A 24747-nucleotide genomic window follows, 5' to 3' on the forward strand; every position below is an offset into this window, starting at 1 on the left:
ACACACCTCTTCCTTTTTTGACTTTTCCAAAAAAAAAAACGAAAAAAACACTGTAAATTTGAAAAAATGTAAGATTTAGTTATACATAATGTAACTATAAAAAACCTATGAAAGGAAAACAATGTATTTGACAAAAAATTTTATAGTTTTTTTTTTAAATGATTGATAATTTTTAAATTTTTAAGCATGTGGCTTCCATTTTCATCCTACGAAAAACAAAGGATTGAAACGTTCTTTGTTTTGTTTCTTTTTAGTATTATTTGTTTGAAGTGAGCACGCATGAAAACCAAAAGAACGGAATTAATCGGTACCGTAATCGCTTGTTTTCGAAAAGGATGAATATGGGGGCGTGAGATTACTGATGGCACACATACCCTATTATGAATATATAAAAATCATTCTATAAATGGGTCGCAGGCTGGAAAAGTTTGATAACCTCTGGCCTAGTGGTTAAGACTATGTATCGCCAATCCGGAGGCGATTCCCGTTCCGGTCGAGAAAATTTGTTCGACTCCCTAGACATAATGTACCATTGTGCTTGCCTCACAATATACAAATTCATGAAATGACAGGCAAAGAAAGCCCATCGATTAATAACTGTGGTAATGCTCAAAGAACACTAAGTTGAAGTGGGAAAGTAGATCCATAAGGAAGAAAAAGAAGAGACATAATGAAGGTTTTTTTTTAATATCTCACTGGGACGTCATCCTGATACACATTTTTGATTTCTATCTTAATATCGTTTCTGATGTTTTGATTTTTTTATTTATTTTTATTTAAAAAAAACATCTTTACATTTTTATATTTTTCTGGAAGCTTTCTTGGAAGCCAGATTTTTCAAGATGAAAACATTTTGTGATTGAATGATTGTTGTTGAACAATTTTTATTTTCCTTTTTTTCATGATAAATTTTTACTTCCGTGTAATTTTAAGGAAATTAATTTTAAAGTAAAAGAAATTAATTTTAAAAGTATTTTCAACTGCAGTTAACTCTTTTACTGAAAGGTAATCAAAACAAAAATTTTCCCATGATTTTTGACGCTTTGAAAGACACCAAAACCATTTAAATATACTATGGCGCCAGCACCAGACCAAATAGCAACGTTTTGACTAGCAACACTTTGAAGGCGTTAAAGGCGGGGTTGTTATTATTATTATTATTAATATTTATTAAAGACACTTTACCACTTATGTGGCATTCGTGTCTGGCGGGGTTGTGTATCAGAGGATTAAAGTTTAGAATAGAAAAAAAACATCAAATTGGAGTAATTCTCCAATTGAACGATAAGTACTGGAATTTTTTATTTGATTTCTATTTCCGTGCAGAATACCTAGTAAACGTTTGGATTAGGTCATTACTTATACGTTCCATTGAATTTGATTTCCTTAAAAATCCAAGAGATAATAGAAAATGTGTGTCGGATGTCTCGAGCCCAATGGCGAACGCATCCTTTTGAGCTGGTTTATCCTAATTTTGACCAATTCTCGCTAGTAGTCGCAATTTTAAATTATTTATTTAGCAGATTATAACAGATTTTCATTTTAAAGTATCTTGGTAGTTTTAAAAGGGTTCTCATGAGTTCCGAAGGTTCCTTAGGGCTTCTAAGGCTTTTTCGGGGTGTTCCATGGGTTTCAAGGATTTCTATGGGGTTTCAGGAAGGCTCCGTGGAACACCCTTGAAACCCCCATGAAAGCCACTGGGTCGCTTCTGATCCTCCAGTAAACCGCTGGAACGTCTCTGAAAATGCATGGAAGTCTTGGAACGCCCCTGTGATCCCCTAGATCTCCCTGGTACACCCCTGAAACTCCCTGAAACGTCCCAGGAATCCCTTGAAACGCTTGGAATGCTCCTGAAACCCATTTAAACACCATGGAACGTCCCTCTAATCATTTGAAATGCCCATGAAACCCCCTGAATCCTCCTTGAACACCCATGACACGTCCCTGATTCCCCTGGAACATCTCTGAAACTCTCTGAAGGAACCCTTAAATTCCCTAGAACTCCACTGAAACCCTTTTAAAACCTTTGGAACGCACATGAAAGCGAATAAAACTTGCTGAACACCCCTGAAACCCCTTACAGCCCCATGGAGCACCCCTAAAACTCCCTAAAACAGCCATGAAACTCCCTGAAACGCCATTAAAACCCCTTGGAACGCTCTTAAAATCTCCTGAAACCAGCTGAAACTTTCCAGAACGTCCTTGAAACTCCCCTTGAATGCTCCTGGATTCCCTGGAACGTCCTTGAAAACTCTAGAAAATGTCAGGAACGCATTATTGTTAACACCGTGAAACCTTCTGTAACACCTCTTGAACTCCCTGAAGGGTTTCTGAAACCCCGTGGAAACCCCTAAAATACTCCTGAAACCCGCTGGAACACCCTGGAACGGCCCTGAACCCCAATAAAACGCCCCTCAAACCCTCCGGGAAGCGCCTGATTTAAATTGAACATCCAATATCAATCTACCCACCCTTATTATACAGGGTATAAGGTATGTGTGCCATGTAATCTCACGCTTCCATATTCATCCCATTCGAAAACAAGCGACTACGGCAACGATTGATTCCGTTCTTTTTGTTTTCATCGGTGCTCACTTCTAACAAAAAATACAAAAACAAGAAGCAAAACAAACAGCGCTTTAGTCTATTGTTTTTCGTAGGATGAAAATGGGATCCACATAAGGGAAGCAATATCCTAGTATAATTTAGTATGTGTGGTGATATCCTGCGGAGATCATAGTAGGTTCTGATGTTGGAGGTCACTTGGAGCACCATAGCTGTCATGAGAGGAAGTATTCTAGTATCGGTGTTGAAGTCTCGAAGTCCTGAATCAAGAGTTCTATCTACATGGAGGTTACTACCATTTTATATAAGTGAATATTGAACCCCGCAACCCCTAAACTCCACAAATGGCGACGAGAAGAACCTGCAGCGTTATGAAATATATTCAGTAAGTAGAGTCCAACAACCTTGTCCACTAAGGTTGAGACATTGCTGGTGAAAAAACTCTAGCCGAACAAGAGGTTGCTCAGGCAACAAACTTCGGCTTCCAGTATTGAGCGACAAGAAAATCAAGTTCCTTCGCAAGGGACTGCCTCAGGAACGGATTTTATTCGTTGAGTTAGGCGACTACATTTCCAAGTTCACGTGAAAAGTGAACTGCCTCAGGAGCGGATTGTATCCGTTGAGTTAGGCGACAAATATTGACGTTTCTCTCAAAGGTGGACTGCCTCAGGAACGGATTCCATCCGTTGTGTTAGGCGAAAACCTATTCAAGTTCCTTGACAAGGTACTGCCTCAGGAACGGATTCTATCCGTTGAGATAGGTGACGATTTTTCCAAGTTCACGTAAAAGGTGAACTGCCTCAGGAACGGATTCCTTCCGTTGAGTTAGGTGATAGAACTTTTAAGTTTACCCAAAATGTAAACTGCTTCAGGAGCGGATTCCATCCGTTGAGTAAGGCGACAAGTATTGAAGTTTGCCTTAAAGGTGGACTGCCTCAGGAACGGATTTTATCCGTTGAGTTAGGCGATGAAACATCCAAGTTTACTGAAAGGTTAACTGCCACAGGAGCGTATTCTATTCGTTGAGTTAGGCGAAAACTAGTATAGTTCATGTGAAAGGTCAACTGCATCAGGAACGGTTATTTTCCGTCGAGTCAGACGATCATGGGGGTTGCCCATAGCAATACGATTATGAATCGAAATGTTTCCAAAAATGAAACCCTGAGAAATGAATGCTGTCGGCATACAGACACCCCACTTCTGGATACCAGGACAGAACAAATAACCTCGTGCGGCAGAAGTAGGGTAAAAGGGTATAATGCGCCCCACCGGGGCAAAACGCCCCCCTTCATTTTCTAGCGAATCAAGCGCTTTTCGCATGCGTGATCGATTGGAAATCTTGAATATTGAAGAATAATTGCCATCAAGCTGATCCATTAGTTAATTGGTACATAAAAGCATTAAAAATATCAAAAAGTCTGTAATCGAGGCTTTTGGCGTAATCTTTTACCTCTTGTAAACTGAATTCATTGTAAACGAAGCTAGCTCTGTTCGCTTGTGTTATTTTGCAACTTTTATGCAGTTAAACACTTGTTAAAAGACCCTCATAGGATAAGCATGTTGTGGAATTATTCCCTGGGACAGTTTTATCACGGGGCAGGACGTTTTTTTTTGGTGGGGCGTATTGCCCCCGTTTGTTTTGATAAGGCAAATTTTTGAACGTTTTCGAAAAACGTTTCAAAGCTTTCATAGCCGCCCCTCCAAAGGCATAGTTTGCATGCAACACTTCACTGACTTTAGGAACAACGATTTGCAGTGGACAATAGATAGAATAAGGCGCCAGTTTTAGATATATTGCCATTTCTGCTTAGGGGGGGGGCATATTATACCTGTTTACCCTACTTCAAGTTGAACGATTACACACCAGCAAGATTGCTCATATGACGAAGCAGAAGATACGGAAGGGGAATAGGGCACATTTTTCGGGCAAAAACTCACGCCTCCAAGTGCCTGTTGCCCTTCCTGGCCTTCGCCAAAAAATTTTGGGAAAATCGACCATCAGCTTGGATGAATAGACAAAACTCGTAAACTCACCCCTTTCCGTCCAGCAGCAATGGTACTATCTTTAATGAAATCTCCTGACGATCTGTATTATCGTGAAAGCAATAAGACGTCCGTCGAATCACCCTAAAGGAAGGAAGATGTGGTGATATCCTGCGGAGATCATACTGATGTTGGAGGTCATGAGCTGTCATGAGAGGAAGTATTCTAGTATCGGTGTTGAAGTCTCGAAGTCCTGAATCAAGAGTTCTATGTACATGGAGGTTACTACCATTTTATATACAGGTAATCTTTGATATAACGTACCCTCGATATAGCGTACCCTCGATATAACGAATTCGATATAACGTACATTTTGCTTCGATATAACGTACAACATTGAATTTTTTTATTTTTCCCACGAATAACTCTTAGATAAACTACGAAACCAGTCAAATCAATGTTTTGTTGCAGCATTTGCCTTGTTTCCCAGAATTAGCACAATTTGGGTAAAAAATTGGTGTACGTTATATCGAAGCAAAATGTACGTTATATCGAAGCACAAAAAACGAAATGACTTTTTCTTCAAAACTCAAGTTTTTCATTATTGGTTTTGTGAATTTCCCCGAAATCATTATTTGGGACTTATTTCACGTCGAATACATCAATACTAGCATAAAATATATAAAATTTTTCTCTGCTTCGATATAACGTACAAAGAGAAAACTTTTTTGTACGTTATATCGAAGAGTACCTGTAAGTGAATATTGAACCCCGCTACCCCTAAACTCCACAGTATGACTTTATCAATTTATTGGTTTTACTTAGGCTAACCAAGCAAAGGTTAAATTAGAATGTTTAAAATGCTTTGACATCCATGTGTATAACAGAAACATGTGCTCAATAAACAAATTGACATTTAAATCGTACACCATACTTTTTAAGACACCAAACGTAATTTTCAAGCGCGAAGGAAGGTGATATCAAACTACCATTTACACAAAACACATTTCCCTCTTTGTTTGAACAGATTGAGCATAAAACTGACTGTAGTTTGTTTATTTCCGTGTTTATTATTCTCAATGTTTCAACATTGGCGCTACTGGTTCTATTTTGCCTATCAGTTAAATCATCGGCGTTCGGTTTGTTTTCTCAATGGTGGCTTTCATCTATATGTTTTCCTATGTAATATATGGCTAATCGGTTGATTGTAAATAGGGTTATTGATTTCTGGCTGCAATGTTGCAATTGTTACTGTGTTCTTTCATAAATGCGGCTTTTCATTTATTTGGGACTTCCGATTTTCACTTAAGCGCGTACTGACTACTTCTGTCGATAACTATTAAAACCGAAATCAATTATTCCGAAGCTAATTTAGGAGCATAACCGTTTTAAGTAGCAATCGAGATAGAAAAAAATGTTTAGTAAATGCAATTTCTGGACTAATGGAAGCTAATGGTTTTGACTCAAGAGCTGATTGTAACTAACAAGGATTCAATATGTGAGCTTGCAAAGATGAAATATTGCATCGAACCCAGAATACATATTTGAATACAGATGATTGAAAGAAAGGTAAAATTTTAATAATAATCCATTCTAGAAATGTTCTTTCATTATTACAGCTAGGATTTTATTCCATGTTTTCAGTTTGAATCTTAATCTTATATAAAAAGGTAGCACTTTTGGATATAATTTCTTTGTTTTCACCATTCGCGTAGCATAATAGGATAGCATTCTTACGGTTTTATTGCTTTTCGAAGCACATAACACTTTTCTTCATTTTTGGCAGATTTATAAAAAGATACAGCGCATAGAAACTAAACTGAGCAACGACGGGAAAATGCATTTCTGCTGTTTCTATGTTAACGATTGTTTGTGATAAAGTTTATTACGTTTACAAAGGGAAAATGTTTCTAAATCACGAAATCCATCGAGAATAGTTACTGTTTATAACGTTCATTAGAATGCAAACGATAATACCATATAGTTATAATACCGTGGTTGCGAAAGCATCACATTTACCCAGTTGAGTTGTTTGCATTCCCCGTCCGTTCCTTTCAAATTACAGATCGACGAAAGCAAGTTTATATACCACCATGCTTAAGAAAACAACCAAATTATCTTCTTCTAATTGCTTGTTTTCTCACCTTGACCAACACATCGACAGAATGCACCTTACGTTGGAGGGTGGTGCACTTTTCTTCCGTTGAAATGGAGTGCCGGCATTCGCTTGATTTGCATATTGTTTATCTTACCTTGTTTATCATCATACAGAACGATTTTAACTTAGGAAATTAACTGTGTGTATCTGGCTACATTTAAAGCGATAAAATTCTTTCATGAAGACTTTCATTTTCTTGTCGTTTCTTCTTATGTAATCTCTCAGTTTTATTTTTGCATGGAAGCTGGTTTATTATCAGCTAATACTCTTTCTTGCTTAACTCACCTCTCTTATGTATATATGCATAATATGTATGTATATCAACACGCGATTTTTGATCCAGGGCGCGAATCTCCTCCTTCCGTCATTGTTTATCCCGAGAGAGAATCGCAACACGATCGCCGATCCGCCTTAGAAGATAATAAATTCTCTACTGCCAGTCTTTTTTGATCTCGAAACTCCATTCCCACTTGAGGTGTTCGTTTTTGTCATCGTCGGTGAAGAGGGACGTCACCGAGTAGGTTCCCCGGGCCATCATGCCGGAGGGGGCCTCCTCGAACGGGGTGGTGTAGCTTTGGATTTCTTTTTTGGGCGGGTACGAACCGACCATCTGGGTCATTTTGTCCACTATTGGAGTTTTACCGGATGTTTTTTTTTGTGAATTAGATTATTAGAAAGGTTGAAACGGTGTGTTTGATATAAGTGCGTGTTGGCAGAGCGAAATGGGTGATTATGTTTAAAAGCAGTAACACAGCCAGAAACAAACTTAACTATCAAAAGTTAGTGAAATTTGAATTTCCACGAAAAAAATCTAAATGTTTGACTGTTAGCACACAGGGTCAAATATATGAGGAGGGATAAACTAAAGCGCAAGTATCTAGGTTTCAGAATTTGACCAATGTTTACGCTCTACGACCGTTGTTCGTTTGTATATTAGTATAAGAATAATCATGCATTTTGAGTGGATCGAAACAGATTTTTTTCAAATGTATGGTTTGATGCAAAAGTACACTCTATGAAAACACAATAATGTGCAAACCAAAATTTCATAAGTATACTAGCTGTCCCCGGCAAACTTTGTCTTGCCTACTGCGTTTTTCGACGTTTCAAGTCCCTAGCCAAGCCCAAGTCCCCATTCAAAATGAATGAAAACCCGATTTTCAAAAATCGCTATTTCTCCATGTTTTTTTTTTGCTTCATAAACCCTCCTTGGGTGAAAACTAACAGAACAAAACTTAGACGACACAAATCGGACCTTCCGTTCGCAAGTTATGCGCGGTCCCACGTATGCCACTGCATTTTTATATATATAGATTTACTAAAATGTAATAAGAAATATTATGATAAAGAAATAAAATAAAACAAAATAAAACCCGTAATTGATAAAATTTATAATTTTAAGAATTTGGAGCCGTTATATGATCAACAATGTTCAATCAGGAATTTCACACACCATAATGGCCGTTAACTTCCTCGAAGCTGAACTTCGATGTCTGTGCTGTGCTCTGTGCTGGTGGCTTAGTATTGGGTTTCTCATTAATGTTTAGACTACTGTGATAATTTGAGAATCCACTGAATCATCATTTCCCGGCGAAATTTCACACAAATCAAACTTGTTTTGTTTACCTGTTGTGCATCCGACGCCCCTGTCATGAACTCAACCGAACTTGTGGGTGCCAGCTGCTGCGAAGTCGTGTGCGAAATTCGACTGTGATGATAATGAATTTCGGCCGAGTCTAAATGGGTGCAAATGTCGCAATAATGTTCTTCCTTGAATTGAATTCCTGCCGGGACACCTCCTAGGATTTGTATTTCAATTACGTCTTAGAATGCTTTCGCAGTTTCCAACAGATTTCTTCCCACGAGTTCTTCCATGATTTTTTTCCTGAGTATTCCTGGCTTTCTCTCTTTCTCATAAGCTTCCATCCAGAGAGTTTCACGTATTTCTTTCCAAGACATGTTCTTTGTTCTCTCGGGATTTCTGAAAGCTGTTCCCTGGATTCCTCCAGGGGGTTTCCCGATATACTTCCAGAGTTGATTGCTAGATTCTTCCCAGAGATCCTTCTAAAACTTATCCAAAGTTTTATTTTTTCAGGAATTAGTTTACTGCCACACTCGCATATCAGTCCCATTTGCAAAACGTAGGAATTGAGAAAACGCCACTTGAAGTTTGAAAACTTGTTTCCGTGCAAAACTTTGAACAATCTCAAATCCGCAATTTTTATTATGGTTTTTAAAAGTATGTTGAAAATGATGACCATTCAAACGTTAACTCAAATGGGACTGATGTGCGAGTGGGGCATTTTAGCTTTCAACAGTTAGCTTTTTAGCAGTTTCTCTAGGGATTTTGGCTAATTTTTCAAAGAATTTCCCCGAGGGATTTCTTACAGAGGGTTGTCCGATATTTCTCTTGGATATCCTCGGGATTACTCTTCGAAGTTTTAAGAGTTTCTCCTTGGATTAGCTTAATATTTCTTCCCGGGATTACTCTCAGAACTATTTTTCAATATGATCCAGTTTTTCACAGGATTTCGTCCAAAGTTCCTCACGAGTTTTCTCGGATAATTTTTCACCCACATTCTTCCGATATTTTCCGAGAATTTCTTACGAGGAATTTCGTAAGTTATCTCAGGTGGCACTTCAAGAAGAAACTCTTTGAAAAATCACCGCAAGAACTCCAGAAGTAACTATAAAAACTAGTTTTAAGAATCTTGGGGAAATTTTTGGCAGGGATTCCGGGAAGACCTCTGAGAATAATCATGAGAATATCCCTAAAAAATTACAGGTGGATTACTTTGAGAAATCCGATTAATAACTACGCGAAAAACAAAAGCCTGTAAAATCAACGAAAGAAAAAAAACGGGTAAATCTATGAGAAATGTCGGCAACATCAGAAATCCCTGACACCAACATCGGAAGGAATCTTCTGAAAAAAGTCTCAAAAGAAGTTCCGAGAAAAATTTCGAGTGAAACTTCAGAAGAAATTCCGCGAGGACCTTTAGGAAATATCCCAACCCAACTAAAACTCCTGTAGAAATCCAGAGACAAACTCTAGAATTAAGCTAACGGATTTTTTTTTTAAGAAGTTACAGTAGAAACTTTGGAATAAATCCCGATAGGAACTCCAGCAGATTCGTGAAAAGCTTCTGAAAAATCCATGGAGGAACTCTAGCAAAAATCTCAGGATTAACTCCTGTAACAACTCCAGGAGAAATTTTGAGAAGATCTCCTGAAGAAGTCCCAATACGAACACCGGAAGGAATCGCGGATGTATCCTGAGAGGAACTCTTGTGAAGATTTAAGGAAAAACACTGGTAAAAATGGATTGAAACCTTTTTTTTCTTTCGATCACAGCACGAAGTTGCGAAGGAATGACAGTTCAAATGACAGTCACTGTAGGAAGTTTCTGCCAGGAATCGGTCAAGAAATTTCTTGAGCGAATTCTTTCGAACACCAAACTGGACTTTCAGAAGGAATTTCTGAAACTGTTTTTCTTTGATCGTAGTACGCAGTTGCAACGAAAAGACAATTTAAATGTCTGTCACTGTAGAAAGTTTCTACCAGGAATCAACCAAGAAACTTCTTGAGCAATTCTTTTTGAATGGGAAAGTGGGCTATATGCAAGACGCAGGAGGAACTCCATGAAAAGCACACGAGGGACTGTGGGAGCAATACAGAAAAAAAACCTGTGGAAGCAATGCTGCCAAAAAGTTCTCTAGCATTTCTAAGAAAAACTCTAGGAGAGAATCGGTCAGAATCCAGTAATTCTAGAAAATTCTCGAGGAAGAATCCCAGAAAGACTTTTTGGAAAAAATTCTGGTGGGCATCCGGAAGACTTTCTCGGAGGAATTCCAAAAGGAATTCAAAAAGGTAACAAGAAAATCACATGACAAAAATCGGAAACAGTATTGGGAGAAATCCTGGGAGGCATTCCAAGAGGTATTTCTAGCTCCAGAAACAAACCCTGACGGAATTTCTGTAAAAGTGCTTGTAGTGAAATTTCTATTCTAACTCTTCATGAGTATTCCCTGTTTTTCCCTGTTTGATAAAAATCCCTGAGGATTCTCGGTTTTCCAGTTTTTCCCTGATAGTAGATACCATGAAAAAAATTAGGTTGAGATTCTATAAAGATCTCTAAACGAGGTTTTAGACTCCGAGACAATTGGACAAACTACATGAAGAACTTCTGGTAAAATACCGTGATAATTTGCGGAAAGAACATTGGAACACATCCCAAAAACCCTCTATTAGAAGATCTGGAAGGTACTTCTGCAGATATCCAGAGAGAAACTCTGCGTAAAATCACGATTCTCCGCGTCAAATGCCCGCGAGAAAGTCTTGGAGCGAATCCAGAGAGATTAGCTTCTTCTCAGCAACTCCTATCCCAACAGCGGCTCACAGTCACAACATCTTCTGTTCCCCATGTTAGGGGCGGCTGACCGTCGCCCAAGTGCTAGAAAAGAACTCAAATGTGCACGGTACAAAGACCAATAATGGCAACGACCCGAGCAAAAAGGACTTGTGATTGGTAGCTCCAAATGCATACCACAACAGCTTCATGCCGCTAGTCGAAATCTGCCGAGATAAAGATTGAAGCCTTTTCGCGGAGGACGTGAGATGATTGAATGGAGGAAGAAGCACTTCGATGAATTTGAATTTGAAATGTAGGCGAGGAAAATGTAGGCACGGAATACCAAGGCAACGGAGGAAACGATTACGTCTGTGAAGCAGAGAACGAATAACTTTGCCAAGAAAGTTGAATGTCACTTCGTCAAGGCTTTTCTTCCTGGGATGGGACAAAGGAATTCAATTCTTCTGTCCAATTTGAATACCGCCTACAAAGTGATATCTCAAAACATCTTCCGTCGGCTGCCACCTGAAACAAATCACTTCGCGAAAAGTTATCAAGCCGGCTTCATCGATGGTCGGTCAACAACGGACCAGACTTCTGGAAATGCCTTAAATACCAGGTCCAACGCATCATTGTTCATACGACAGCATTGATCTCACAGAACTACGGAAAATCATGGATAATAACGACTTTCCTGGGAAGCTAACCTGAGGAACAGTCTGGTTCGATCGGTGTGTAAAAACTGCATGAGGATTTCAGGGTACGATTTTTACGAAATCCGGTCAATTTGTGTGCTTTGCGTACGATATGGATGTTATCGCCAGAACACTTGAAACGTGACAGAGCCGTGGTGGCTGTTGACTAAGTTTTTTTTATGATTTTATGTAGAATGATTGGAAGATTCAAAATCGTACACACTAAGACGATTAAATTATACATGGGAAACAAAGGATGATGCATCAAAGTATCGAAATGAGAAAAAATGAGCCAAATGTTATTTTGTCATGAAATATTTCTTCACATTGGATGTTCTATCGTTTCCATACATTACATCCCTTCTTTTAGTAAGGTTTTATTCCAAACTGTGGAAACAAAAAATCAAAAAAAAAAAAAACATTGAGCTCTTCGCAATAACCTATGCAAGCCTAAAATCGGAAGATATATGCTACCATGGAAAAGAGAATGTTTATGATGTATCTGCTTCAAATAAGGGCCACAACCGAATGTTTGGAAGTCAGTTCAAAGATAAGCTGATTTGTGCCCCATATCTATTGAAAAGAAGATAATACCACCCTTACTAACGCAACGTTATCAATCTTGATGCCATTATCATTATAGATAAGCAGTAAATATCACGTCACTTCACTTGAACGATGAATAAAAATTAAAATCTATCAAAACTGTGATGAAAAAGTGCCAAACCTAATATGGTTCAATCAAAGCTACATTTCAGTGCGCTAAGCAGTGAGGCCTTCGAGAATGTTTTGCGTCTACAAGCACTACGACAGCATCACAATATAACTAATAACTCTAAAGAAACGAAAACCCTCGGCATACGCCCGCTTACCATGAATTGCTTCAGAATTGTTGTAAAAATAATATTCAACCGCCAGTTTCATTTGCAAAGCACCCCCAAACCCAGTTGTAGAACAGTTGTTTGTTATTTAGGATCGGGTTGACATTCAGCGTAAGCAAAGGACAAAAAGGTTTGACGAAGAATGAAACATTGATTGAATAAAAGAGTATTAGAAAACCAACACCAAGCATTGATCCGGATTAAAAAAAATTGAATAGTAATAAAAAACATCAATTACTGTTCGAAGCGTCACTTACCGGGAACTCCCATCCTGTAGGTTTTCTGGACATATTTCAGCCCATGAACGATTTCCCGTTGCACAATGAAATCGATGCGAATCTTGTACTGGATACCTTCCTTGATGACGAAGACCTGAAATTATGGGAAAATGATTACGTTAAGGACGCAAATTCCATCTCACGAACAAAAACGCTTTCTTACATTCTTTTTCAGCTTAGAAACATCACCGGACAGGTCCAGTTCCATGGGATCACGACCAGCCACCAAAAGTGCCAGCTTTTTCACAATAACTTTCCGTGGATCGGAATCATCTGAGAAGAAAAAAAATCCTATGAAAAGAACATTCGCCGCAACCCGCCGTGTCTCAACGTACCGAAGATGATTTTCTCCGATTGAGCTTCCCCCAGTAGGGCTTCTTTGTACTTTCGTAAGCTTTCGTCCTCGGCGTCGGCCGCCATGATTTCCTCGATGGTCTTCTGCGGGGGAGGCTGGTAGTTGGCGTCATGTTCCTCCCCCTCGACTTCGACGTGGTCAACGGCTTGCTTTTCCGACATGCTGTAAAACGATGAACAGTGTTTACTACATACGTAATTGTATTGCATACGACATAGAGAAGTATTAAAAATAAGGATGATAAATGCCTGTTCCACCAGGTATGCGGTAACAATTTCTCGAAAGAATTGGAAATCTATGATATATCGATAGGACATATAACATACCTTTTTATTTCTTATTTGCAATGATAGTGATCAACTTTTCAATAAATGGACCTAAAACTTTAAGCATTTGGAGGCAAAATGCGTTAAATGACAAATTGAGAGATAAAATGTCCACTTGCATTGATGGGATTCGAACTCACGGCTCCATATCGCTAGTCCAGCGCTTTAACCAACTAAGCCACAGAACAAGTTACGATTCTCCGGATAGACAGTCAAACAGATTTCGAAGCGCCACCCTCTAACATGGTCTTCGAGTATAGCCGTAAAAGGGTAATAAGTAATAAATAAACAGTCTTAACTTTCTCAGATAAATATATATCAGGCCAAACATTTCAATAGGTCCTATCTGCATTTGAGAGGCTCTCTTTGTTCACTTTCTCTTTCAATTATGGCAATGTAATAATACACTTTTCAACTACTTTTTCAGTACAAATCAAAAGAAGATTGATTTGGCCATCGTTTTGTGCAAGGAGATACTCATAATTCAAATAAACACATTATATCACAAAAAATATAACATCTTCATAAGCGGTCTTACGATGTTTTCATAGGTAATCATGTCTTTCCGTTACAACGAAGAAAACATACCAACGAGAAACTTATGTAGACAACAAGATCAGCAATGTTCCTTCACGAAACTACGCACGCATCTTCACGGTTGTTTACAATAGGGAATCGCGCTACTTGGGCGGTGGCTTCTATATTCGTCTGTTTTCCACTATAACTCAGTCAATCTTGAACCAATTGACACAATTCTTGGAATGCGGTGAGATAGGTATAGTATCTACCCGTGTACAAAATTTCAAGTCAATCGGTTCAAAATTGACCGAGTTACAGTGGAAAACAGACGAAAATAACAGACGAAGAAAACCACCGCCCAAGTAGCGCGATACCCTATTATTAGTAGCCACTTCAATCGCCGAAAACATTAACCATTAGCCAGACACTTTTGAACGAGGCAGATAAATTACCCTGTTTGCTGTATTTTTTTCGGCTGTACACATCCACATCACATGTGTGTACATACAAGCCTCTCATATGCTATAGGAAGAGTCAGCCAGATCTAATTTAAGATAATAACGCTCCCACATCTTACAAACGACCCACCTAACGTCTTCCAGGCAGTCAGTGCAGCGCTTGAGTTGCACTACACACTTTGTTCTTTTCGTTTTTCCACGTTTCCCGTTTCACCACCCCGACCTCTCCAACCAGGAGGAGAGGAAAAATCATCAGTCGGATCACCTGCCGTTCTGTTTCGATAGCGAAAAATGTCTTATGCTACCGTGACCGGCCCTAATTCTGCGCAGTCCCTAATTCAGCGCACTTTCTCGAATGTACCACAAAATTATGAACGCTAATACAATATTAGCTACAAATATATTTTTTGAACATTGTTTCAATAGTAAGGAAAAAGTTTGTGAAGAAAAATTTTTCAAATCAACGACCATTATTTTGTAAAAAAATAAAATGGTGTTGCAAGTACTGGAAATTGCCTGAAATCTGTGTCCGTTAGCGAAGCTGCTAAAAAGTTGCCTCATGAGCTGAAGTATTTTGCGACATAAATAATGAAGATAATGTATGTTTTTCCATGCGCATCCTGTACTGCTGTCTTCGAGGAATCAGAATCGGCAAAAAACAATTGAGTTTTCTTCTTCTTTTTTTAATCTTCTTGTTCTTCTTAGGTGCGCAGAATTAGGAACCGGTATTGAATGGTGGTCCTAATTCTGCGCAGACATTTCAACACTAAGTTTTGAACATATAATTAGTAAACAAACATCATATAAATGCCACCATAGTTATAACTAGGATATTCTATGTTTCTAGCAATACGGTAAATGTAATTACGTTTCAACAAATTAGTTTATAAATTTAAAGGCTAATTTACGATTCTTGCTTTATTCATCTGATATCGACCGGACTAACCACTTGTTTTAAACATTTGCTATCAACCTCGGGAGAAATTTTATGTATTCATGCAAGCATTCGTCAAATGCGACATATGATGTGGGTTTACATGGAATTTTCTTAAACAGAGGAATCCTTGGAGTTGGAAAAGAATGAAGTCTCAGTTTGCAAACAAAGATTGTGCCACCTTGTCATGGTGAAAAAGTTTATATTGCCTTTAGAAATGAACGTAAATTTTATTTATATGTACATATGCGGATAACTAAAAAGTACATCATAGTAGTATTCGATAATGTTACAAAATCCTTTTGTGTATTATGATTTAAATTCCCTTTGCTTATTAATCAAAGTAGGAATATCAATGTTGGGGACATGCAAAGTTCCAATATGGTCGTAATGTCGTATAAAAGTTGAAAATGAAGAATTCAATTGAATTTCATCTATGAATCATGTTCTCATTTCAATATGTTATTTTTTTAGAGTTTTTCCCGTGCGCAGAATTAGGAACATTAGTGCGCAGAATGAGGAACATTCCAAAAAAGGGTGCGCAGAATTAGGAACAAAGACATACTTTAGAATTTTCATGATTTTACATATAAAGTGAATGTTTAGTATGAGAATTATATTTTTCCCTGATTTACAAAGCTGATAACTATGCGCGGTCAAAAATTCAGCCAAATCGGTTGGATTTGGAATTTATTACAGCTGATTGAAATTGAAAAAACTTAGGTGCGCAGAATATGGGCCCTCCAGGTAATTGCATTTACATATAGTGCACTATTTTTGTCCAATAGGTAGGGCATTTTGGATGGTTGTGGACCCTTGATCAATGATGAACCCCTGGAAATTATTTTTAAATTTCTTACTAAAATGTATTACCATTTGTCAGGTCAAGGAACCGACAATAATTTGATTGTTAATAATTGGAGAAAAGTTAGGGTACGTGTACCAGTTATCGCACTACCTAAGGAAAACTATTTCTACAAAAATAAGAAGAAGACCGACGAATGTCGTCCATATGTCAATTGGTTGATTAGTTTTCATACTTTACAGGAAAAATATAGAATCGGAGCCAAAACTATATTTAGCATTTATTACGGCGTGTGCCAATGATAGAAACCCTGTACCAGTTATGGATACATTTTCTTATTTCGGTTCCACATCGCACTTTTCACACAGACAAACAGACGTGTCACCTGGAACAAATTGCGAGTAAAATCATCGTCACGATAACATATTCGCCCAATGCTATTTACTCTGTGTTTCGCAAAATCGCTGGCAGTTAACTGGTACAGTATATGGCGAAAAAGGGTCCAAGAAAGCCGAGATTTTAAGGAAATGATTTACTTCTATTATCGTTTTCGTTTTTGCGCCGGTCCTACAACGCTTCGTGCTATTGATCATGCGAGAGAAAGTTGGAAACTTCGGAAGTCAAAACTTCGGCGAAGTTCGGCGTCGGCATTCTAATTTGGGGTTCGCCGACGCATAAGAATTGCCTGTGTCGGCGACGCTTCAATTAGAATGCCGACGTTTTTACTTCGGCGAACTTTTGTTGGGGATAATTGATTTCACATATCGACTTCGGTCTAAAATAAATCAATATGTACAATACACTTTTCGCTGAACAAACGAACATTTTCGGTGCAGTTGCATTGGTGTGCATATAACTTTGCAAACGCTGTATGGTGGACACGGTGTACACCAGCTACACCCCCGATTTTTTGAGTGCTACACTATCTTGCGCGGTGCAGAAAAAGTGCTGCACCGGTGTAGCACGAAAATCAAAAACGAACATTTTCGGTGCAAAAGTGCTACACCTGTGTAGAACCGCCGCAAAAATTAAAACGACATATCATATTCGTCCCATATACAAAACACGGACAAACAGACGTATGACTTGGAACAAAGTGCAATTATAATCATCGTCACAAAAGTATAATCACAGACAAACAGACGTCTCACTCTACCCATTTCCCATCGTTTCCCTTTTTAACGTACTATTCAAATTGTTGACGCACCGTACGGAGGAATAGGCCCTTTAGGTATGCCGTCGATTAGAGTCAACCGTCACAACGACAGCTGTTAACGTCACCGCTTCGCTTGTGAAGAAATTTTTTTTTCCTTGTCATTGTTGACAGTGTCGTGGACGAACTGTGCACACAAAATAATAGTATTACTATATAGCTTCCTAAAATTTATCCTGAATTAATATAAAAATCTGCACTAGAACTAGAATCGATAACCAGGATTATAATTCGGTTCAGAACAGGTACATGTACAATTTAGCTTCCTCAATTCGATATCTTATCTACCATCATATTGAATCTTCTTGTGTATCGAATTTAATAGGCGCAGTACATTATTGCTAGCGAACAATCAATCCAAAATCCTGCTTCTATAATTCTGTATAATTGATTGTAAGTATCAAAAACTATAAACTTACGAAACGAAACGGAGTTCTGATTAAAACCAACTACAACAGGTAACATACAGCAGTGCATAGTGTTTCGGATTAGGGCTCATTGCGTTCCAATAACCGCTAAACTATATTGTAAGTGTCAATCCTATATCTTATAAACAATTATAATAATGAAATATAATTACAGTCGAGTCTCGCTACGCTCGGACTACGGAAAAGTTTAAACACAAATATTATGTCGCAAACCCGCTGAGTAGATGGCGGTAGTGAGCAAACGTCAAACAGGAGCAAAAATGATTCGAGTGCCATGAGTGAGAGATTTGCGAACTACATAATATTTGAATAGTCCGTTAAAAAGGGAAACGATGGGAAATGGGTAGAGTGAGACGTCTGTTTGTCTGTGATTTTAATTTTTGTGGATATAATGACACTTCAATCCATAAAATGACCCCTCCCCCTCGTAAGCTTTTGTCCATACAAAAAAATTGTAAGGGGCGTAGACTTTGGCCGAACCCCCCTCCCTCACCCCAAAAAAATCTACGTGGTTTATGAACAGCCCCTCACACATAGGGTCTGGGACCATTTGGGCAGGAGCACCTATTTTGGGAAATTGTTGTTATGATTATTATGAATATTATGATTTTTGTACATGGCTAGATACTGTGCGTGTCATAGCGTATTTCAAACATCAAGAGTCAATTGGGTTTTTAAATTTAGAAAAATGTTCTGATTTTTTGATTTTATACGGAAGAGCACCTTTTTCTGAGCCACTATGATTTTTTTCAGATTTTTAGAACTTTATTTTGGTACCTAAAATCAATTTCAAACAGATTTTCTGAAATCACCTTTTGACAGCTGAGCAACTGTTTGACAGCTCCGTCCAGTACAAAATGCGACTAGGGGTGATTCGACAAATCACTCCCATACAAACTTCAAACTGATTTTAAAATAGGTTCCCGGTCACCAAAATTGGGTTTTTAAATTAAGAAAAATGTATTGATTTTTTGATTTTATACGAAAGAGCACCTTTTTCTGAACCACTATGATTTTTTTCAGATTTTTAGAACTTTAGTTTGGTACTTAAAATCGATTTCGAAGAGATTTATCGAAATCACCTTTTGACAGCTGGGCAACTGCTTGACAGCTCCACCCAGTACAAAATGCGACGAGGGGTGATTCGACAAATCGGTCCCATACAAACTTCAAATTGATTTTTAAATAGGTTCCCGGGCACCAAAATTCATGAAAATTTGGATTTCGGCTCAGTTTTGCATGCAGATTCAGAATATGGAACTATCTCAACACCGTTAAAGAAGCCAATTAATGAAAAATTGGATTTCGGCTCAGTTTGGCATGCAGATTCAGAATATGGAATTATCTCAACACCGCTAAAGAAGCCAATTGGTACCAATTTGACTGAGTTACAGTGGCAAGTGCCCAAAATAGGTGCTCCTATAAAAGGTCCCAGACCCTACTTTAAATGCATTTAAAAAATAGTCCGCTGGCACCAACAATGATGAAATTTTGGATTTCGACTAATAAATTGTCGGGTCGAGAATCCGATTATGTAAAATCTGAATACTCCTAAAGTACCCAATTATTCTATAACAATTGACTTCCTTGGCCTGATATAAGGTACTCACCAACAGGTTATCGTTAAGAATAAATAAACAAATTACAAATTACAAAATTAAAAAAAAAATGATCGAGCCTTTAAGGAGCGTTCTTGAAAGCAACAATTAAGTTTTTGTTTTATTCCTAGCGGTGATGCATTCCTGGCGAAAGCACCAGAAATATTAGAAAAAAAACGTATGAAATTGGACCACCCTCTTACCTTGTACGTACGACAAAGGAAGCACACACACAATCTCAGCACCCCGTCCAAGTATGCGCGATGATTAATCGAGAAAAACTTCAGCTCCACCGCACCGCAGTTGCAGCACCACAAGAAAACACACAATCTCGAACGAAGGAAACAAGACTTTGATCACCGCACAAAAACGACACACTTATCGCACCAACGGGATCGATAATTCGGAACAACTTCCCGTCGCGGAACGATCGCAAATAAACGGAAACGACACAACAGAATATAACACGCAAAAAATCCGGAAATAAAGAGCACTTCGGCTTCGAAACCGCTGCCGTGACTGGATTTTGCGAAAAATATGGACGATTTTTGACAGCTAGGCCAGATGCTCCCAAGCTGGGCGCTCTCGCGGTGCATCCGCATCGCAGTCTCTCTCGCGCCGTTATTTTTCCCGTTTTTTTTTAAACTTTTGTTTGACAGATCCGTTCCTCTCTGTTGACATTTTTTAGCGCGCGCGGGTGGGGCCTAAAGGCGGGCAAAACTGAAAAAGTGCATTAGTTGCCCGCCCGTTACAGCCGTAATCGCATATGAAATCTGCCACCTGGACGCTACACAAATAAAAAAAAAGATTTTTCATTAGGGCTTAACTTACATTACCGATTTCTCTTCGTCGATTTCTCTTTTATTATCGTCGCACCACCAAATCGAAGTCGTCGCTAGAAGCACATGCGAAGTTGCAGCTGCGAAGTTAATTTGAATCTATTTTTTCTGTTGCGCATCATTAAGCTAATTAAGAGCAACAATATGCACTGATCCAAATTGAGTTGCGACATTTCTAAGTAGGTTAAAAATCAATTTTCGCACGTTCGGTCACTTCGTATTTCGACCAAAAGCATAATAGATGTAAGGAGGACAGCACAGCCATAGATCTCTAGATTGAGTTTAGATAAGGGCGAAAGTAACATGAGAGAGTTCTCTTCATCGTATCTCTCTTCTGCAAATTAAAGTGACAACATGCAAATTCAATCGAACGTTTTTTACACATAGGCAGACGCTAGATTGCATCGCAACTTAGCGATTTATGGCCAAAAAGTGCAACCCTACTTGCATCTTGTCACTTTAATTTGAAGAGAGAGTCGATGAAGAGAGCTCGCTCATGTTACTTTCGCCCTTATTTAAACTCAATCTAAATTTAATTAATTCTGGAGCTCGATTTGAATAGGTCGTATGTGCTTTTGTCGATTAAAAATTCGATCAGTTAGATTCGCATATTATAGCGAAAACCGTTGTAATTGAGCAAAGTTGATACAAACAGCAGAATCCTCACAAAACAGGCTTTCTGTTCAAGCATTGAAAGTTTGCAAAATATCTGCCATATTGCTACAATGACTAAAATAAACTGATCGAATTTTATATCGACAAAAGCACATACGACCTATTCAAATCGAGCTCCAGAATTTTGCTTTGAAGAGCCCATGCTCATGAAGTCACTTCTGTCTCTGCTCTGACCGAAAAGAAAAATATATTGCTGCTGCTTGATTGATATCTGCAGGCTGCAGCCTTGATTAACGCAACACTTTGAAATTTTTCACAATTCTTTTATAGCGTAGCAATTGGGTTCTTTAGGGGTATCCGGATTATTTCATAATCGGATTCTCCGCCCAAAAATTAGTCGAAATCCAAAATTTCATAATTTTTGGAATCCGGGAACTATTTTTAAAATGCATTTAAAGTTTGTATGGGGAAAATTTTTTGTTCGGGTCGAACTGTCACTTTAACGATTGAACTGTCATTCTATCCACGAAAATTAAAATTGTTTTGTTGATTTAACCATCAAAACAAAGGTGTTGGAATCCAATAAAATCACGTTATACTCAGAAAAATGAGCTCTTTCGATTAGGCTATAGAAAATAGCAATATTTTATTCACTAAACAACCCAATTTATTCGAAATTTTGTCGTCGCGGTTGAAACCCGAAGTTTCCCCACACCCGACAATCGAATTTTCTCAAAATTCATACGTGAAACCTAACGTCGGACGTAGTGCGCTGGACAGCGGACATGGCCCTGTATCCAGCGCACTGTGCCCGACATACGTCCAACACACGGTTTAGGAGAAACATTTGGAGAAACATCGATTTTCGCGTGTCAAAAACTCCTATTTTCAACCGGACGAACAATAACAGAAAATACGACTACACAGAAAAAAATGTTGTGTAATATTACATGTGAACTGCTGCAACCCGATCAATACGTCGGTTGCATGAATATTTATTACATCGGACGATATAGCAAACGTTCGTTTACCAACTTGAACCATGACAAAGTCACGCACAAAGTTTAATCATCTAGTTTTGCGGCAAGTGTTGGCCGCTGTTGTAAACAAAACAAACAGCGTTGTCGAATCGACATATGAAACTTTCGCTCAACTCAATAATATGAATGATTTCTAGTTTCTATCCATCGCAATGACAGACCCTACACATTTTCGCATGACAGTTCATGTTAGGGTCGTCTGCTACATAACGGTTAATCGAAATAAGTTTGATTACTGTGAAATGTAGCTGCAAAATAATTCGCCGGATTTTCAAATTATCACAGTGATGTCCAAGAGCATCAATAGTGTTTTCAGTCAACGGTACCGCACGCATGGCAATATTGACAATGTTTCAGTACAATTGGGTTGTTTAATGCAAGATGTTTATAAGGAAGGTGTTAGCGTATAAGCAGTAAGTGGATGCGGGGAGTGCGGCATACTGCGGGGGATGAAGGTGACAGCCGACCAGTTTGTTTATGCTGCAGAACGCTACAGAAGCGTTGCTGCGCCGCATCGGCAACAACATTCTCAACACGGATAACCAATGTTGACATATCAGGCCAAACATGTCTAAAGGTCCTATCTGCAGAAGAGAGGCTCTCTTTGGGTTCCCTCTCTTTCGTTAATATCTCAGCTGTTTATTTGTATTATACTTGTCTTCTTGCATTGAACGATGGTTAAAACAATCGTCTTTTGATTTGAACTACAAAAATGGTTGAAAAGTGTACCATTACATTCCAATAATTGAAAGAGAAAGTGAACAAAGAGAGCCTCTCAAATGCAGATAGGACCTATTGAAATGTTTGGCCTGATATTTCCATGGCATTCATAAAATGAGTAATATTCCCCCAGGTTTAAAATTTGCTCGTGCCCCCGCATTTTTGTTAATTATGAATACAATGGTGATTTCTTAACCAAAAGAGATTGCTTTGCCGAAAATATTGCAAAATATTTGCTTGAGTGGGTGTACGAGCTAATTTGCAATCCGTGTAAGTAGGAAACACTCGATGAGTGTCATGGAGTTTGTCCGATTTGAGTGCTGAGAAAGTTAAGCGTGCATGGTTTCTGTGGGGTTGCTACGTTGCTAGGGCTGAAAGTTTTTGTTTGTCATCTCACTAGTGAAAAAAATTGAATACAAACTTGCCAGCTGTCGTTGGGTTTTCCAATATGGCGGATGGTGGAATCTTACATATTGGATTACCTTCCTTTTACTTACCTTGGTTTAATGAATAAAATATTACTATTTTCTATAGCCTAAGCGAAAGAGCTCATTTTTCTGAATATTACGTTAATTTATTGGATTCCAATACCTTTGTTTTGAAGGTCAAATTAACAAAACAGTTTTAACTTTTATGGATAGAATGACAGTTCAATCGCTAAAATGACAGTTCGACACGAACAAAAAAAATTCTCCATTCAAACTTTAAATGCATTTTAAAAATAGTTCCTGGACTCCAAAAATTATGAAATTTTGGATTTCGACTAATTTTTGGGCGGAGAATCCGATTATGAAATAATCCGGGTATTCCTAAAGAACCCAATTTAGTAACAAATTTTGAAAACGACGTATAATCAATGCTACACCATTGATTATATTTACGTCGTTTTCAAAATTTGTTACTGAATTAACAGAATTTTGCATTCGATTGAAAATTGTTGGTGCAGTTTTTAATTTTCCCATGGTTTCGGTAGAAACTATAACAATTTATATCAGTGTGCACTAAAAGCAGAAACCACTATAATCTATTTTACGAAACGACAACAGCGTTGATATTGATATTCACACTCACGGGCTTGGACGCGACCTTCTGTCAAATTTTCATTCATTAAATGAGCGATCAGCCTTGCGATCAGCTGATCCGAAACGTCTCGTAAAATGGCTTATTTTTAAACTCAATATTTATAGAAGTATAGGGCACTGCATGAAATTCTCTCCTTCTCTTTCACTCTTCCAGAAATTATGCAAACAACAAGGCCACAAAACTTCAAAATCCCATACAAAATCAAAACAGTGCAGTGCCCTATATAGTGGTTTCGCAGCGCGGTATCACGAACACTAATGCAAATCTACTGGTTGAAAATATGCCCATTTGATTTTGCTGGGAACAGCTGATCTTTGTTTACTATTTTCAACCAGTAACTCAAGTGGTGTTCGTGTAATGCAGCGTGTACGTACACGCAACACTATTAAAAGCAGAAACCACTATTGGCTCGTTTCAAGCAACACGGAGAAATCAAACTACCTAATTTTTGGGTTGATTTTACTCAAAGCTGAGTATATCGAATAAACTAGTTACCCAAAATTAGGTTGTTTTCCCTCTTTCCCTCACCGATGTTGTCAAAAACAAACAGAGATGCATCTATCCAACGGGGGTCCTTGAGCCCAATAAGCCAATTTTGGGTAAATGCAGGTTTACTCAAATTTGGGTTGAATGAGGGGGGGGGGTCTTGGGTTGAATTTACCTACTCTTAAGTAAATGTTTTTGCTGGAGGTGAAGGCAATTTACCTAGTGTGAGTTTAATCGAGTTACTCAAATTTGGCTTATTGGGCCGAACTATGGGATTGCGTCAAAAGAGCTCAATTTTGGGTAGTTTGGCGGTTCCGTGAAGAGTGTATATCGACTTCGACTCACACGCACGCAGTTAATTTTTCGGTAATATGATTGTCGGCATAATCAAGTTGAACTTACACCTGTTTACGCCGT

The 24747-nt window shown here is 38.4% G+C and overlaps 1 protein-coding gene across 1 annotated transcript; it reads right to left on the minus strand.

The window, feature by feature from the left end:
• Positions 1-5560: 5560 nt before the first annotated feature.
• LOC109623266 (rho GDP-dissociation inhibitor 1) lies at positions 5561-20122 on the minus strand. The gene is made up of 5 exons (XM_029856250.2): positions 19751-20122; positions 13247-13428; positions 13075-13184; positions 12891-13005; positions 5561-7333 (listed from the first exon to the last, which is right to left on the minus strand). The coding sequence occupies exons 2-5, from the start codon at positions 13425-13427 to the stop codon at positions 7137-7139; spliced, it is 603 nt and encodes a 200-aa protein (XP_029712110.1). The 5' UTR covers position 13428; positions 19751-20122; the 3' UTR covers positions 5561-7136.
• Between the last annotated feature and the right edge of the window lie 4625 nt (positions 20123-24747).

Source organism: Aedes albopictus, chromosome 3 (genome assembly GCF_035046485.1).
Source record: "Aedes albopictus strain Foshan chromosome 3, AalbF5, whole genome shotgun sequence".
NCBI lineage: Eukaryota > Metazoa > Arthropoda > Insecta > Diptera > Culicidae > Aedes > Aedes albopictus.

Coding starts and splice junctions, on each gene's coding strand:
- LOC109623266 (XM_029856250.2), bottom strand. CDS start 13,427: ATGTCGGAAAAGCAAGCCGTTGACCACGTCGAAGTCGAGGGGGAGGAA. Junction 13,185..13,246: donor ATCGGAGAAAATCATCTTCG/GTACGTTGAGAC, acceptor TTTTCTTCTCAG/ATGATTCCGATCCACGGAAA. Junction 7,334..12,890: donor CTACAGGATGGGAGTTCCCG/GTAAGTGACGCT, acceptor AAACTCCAATAG/TGGACAAAATGACCCAGATG.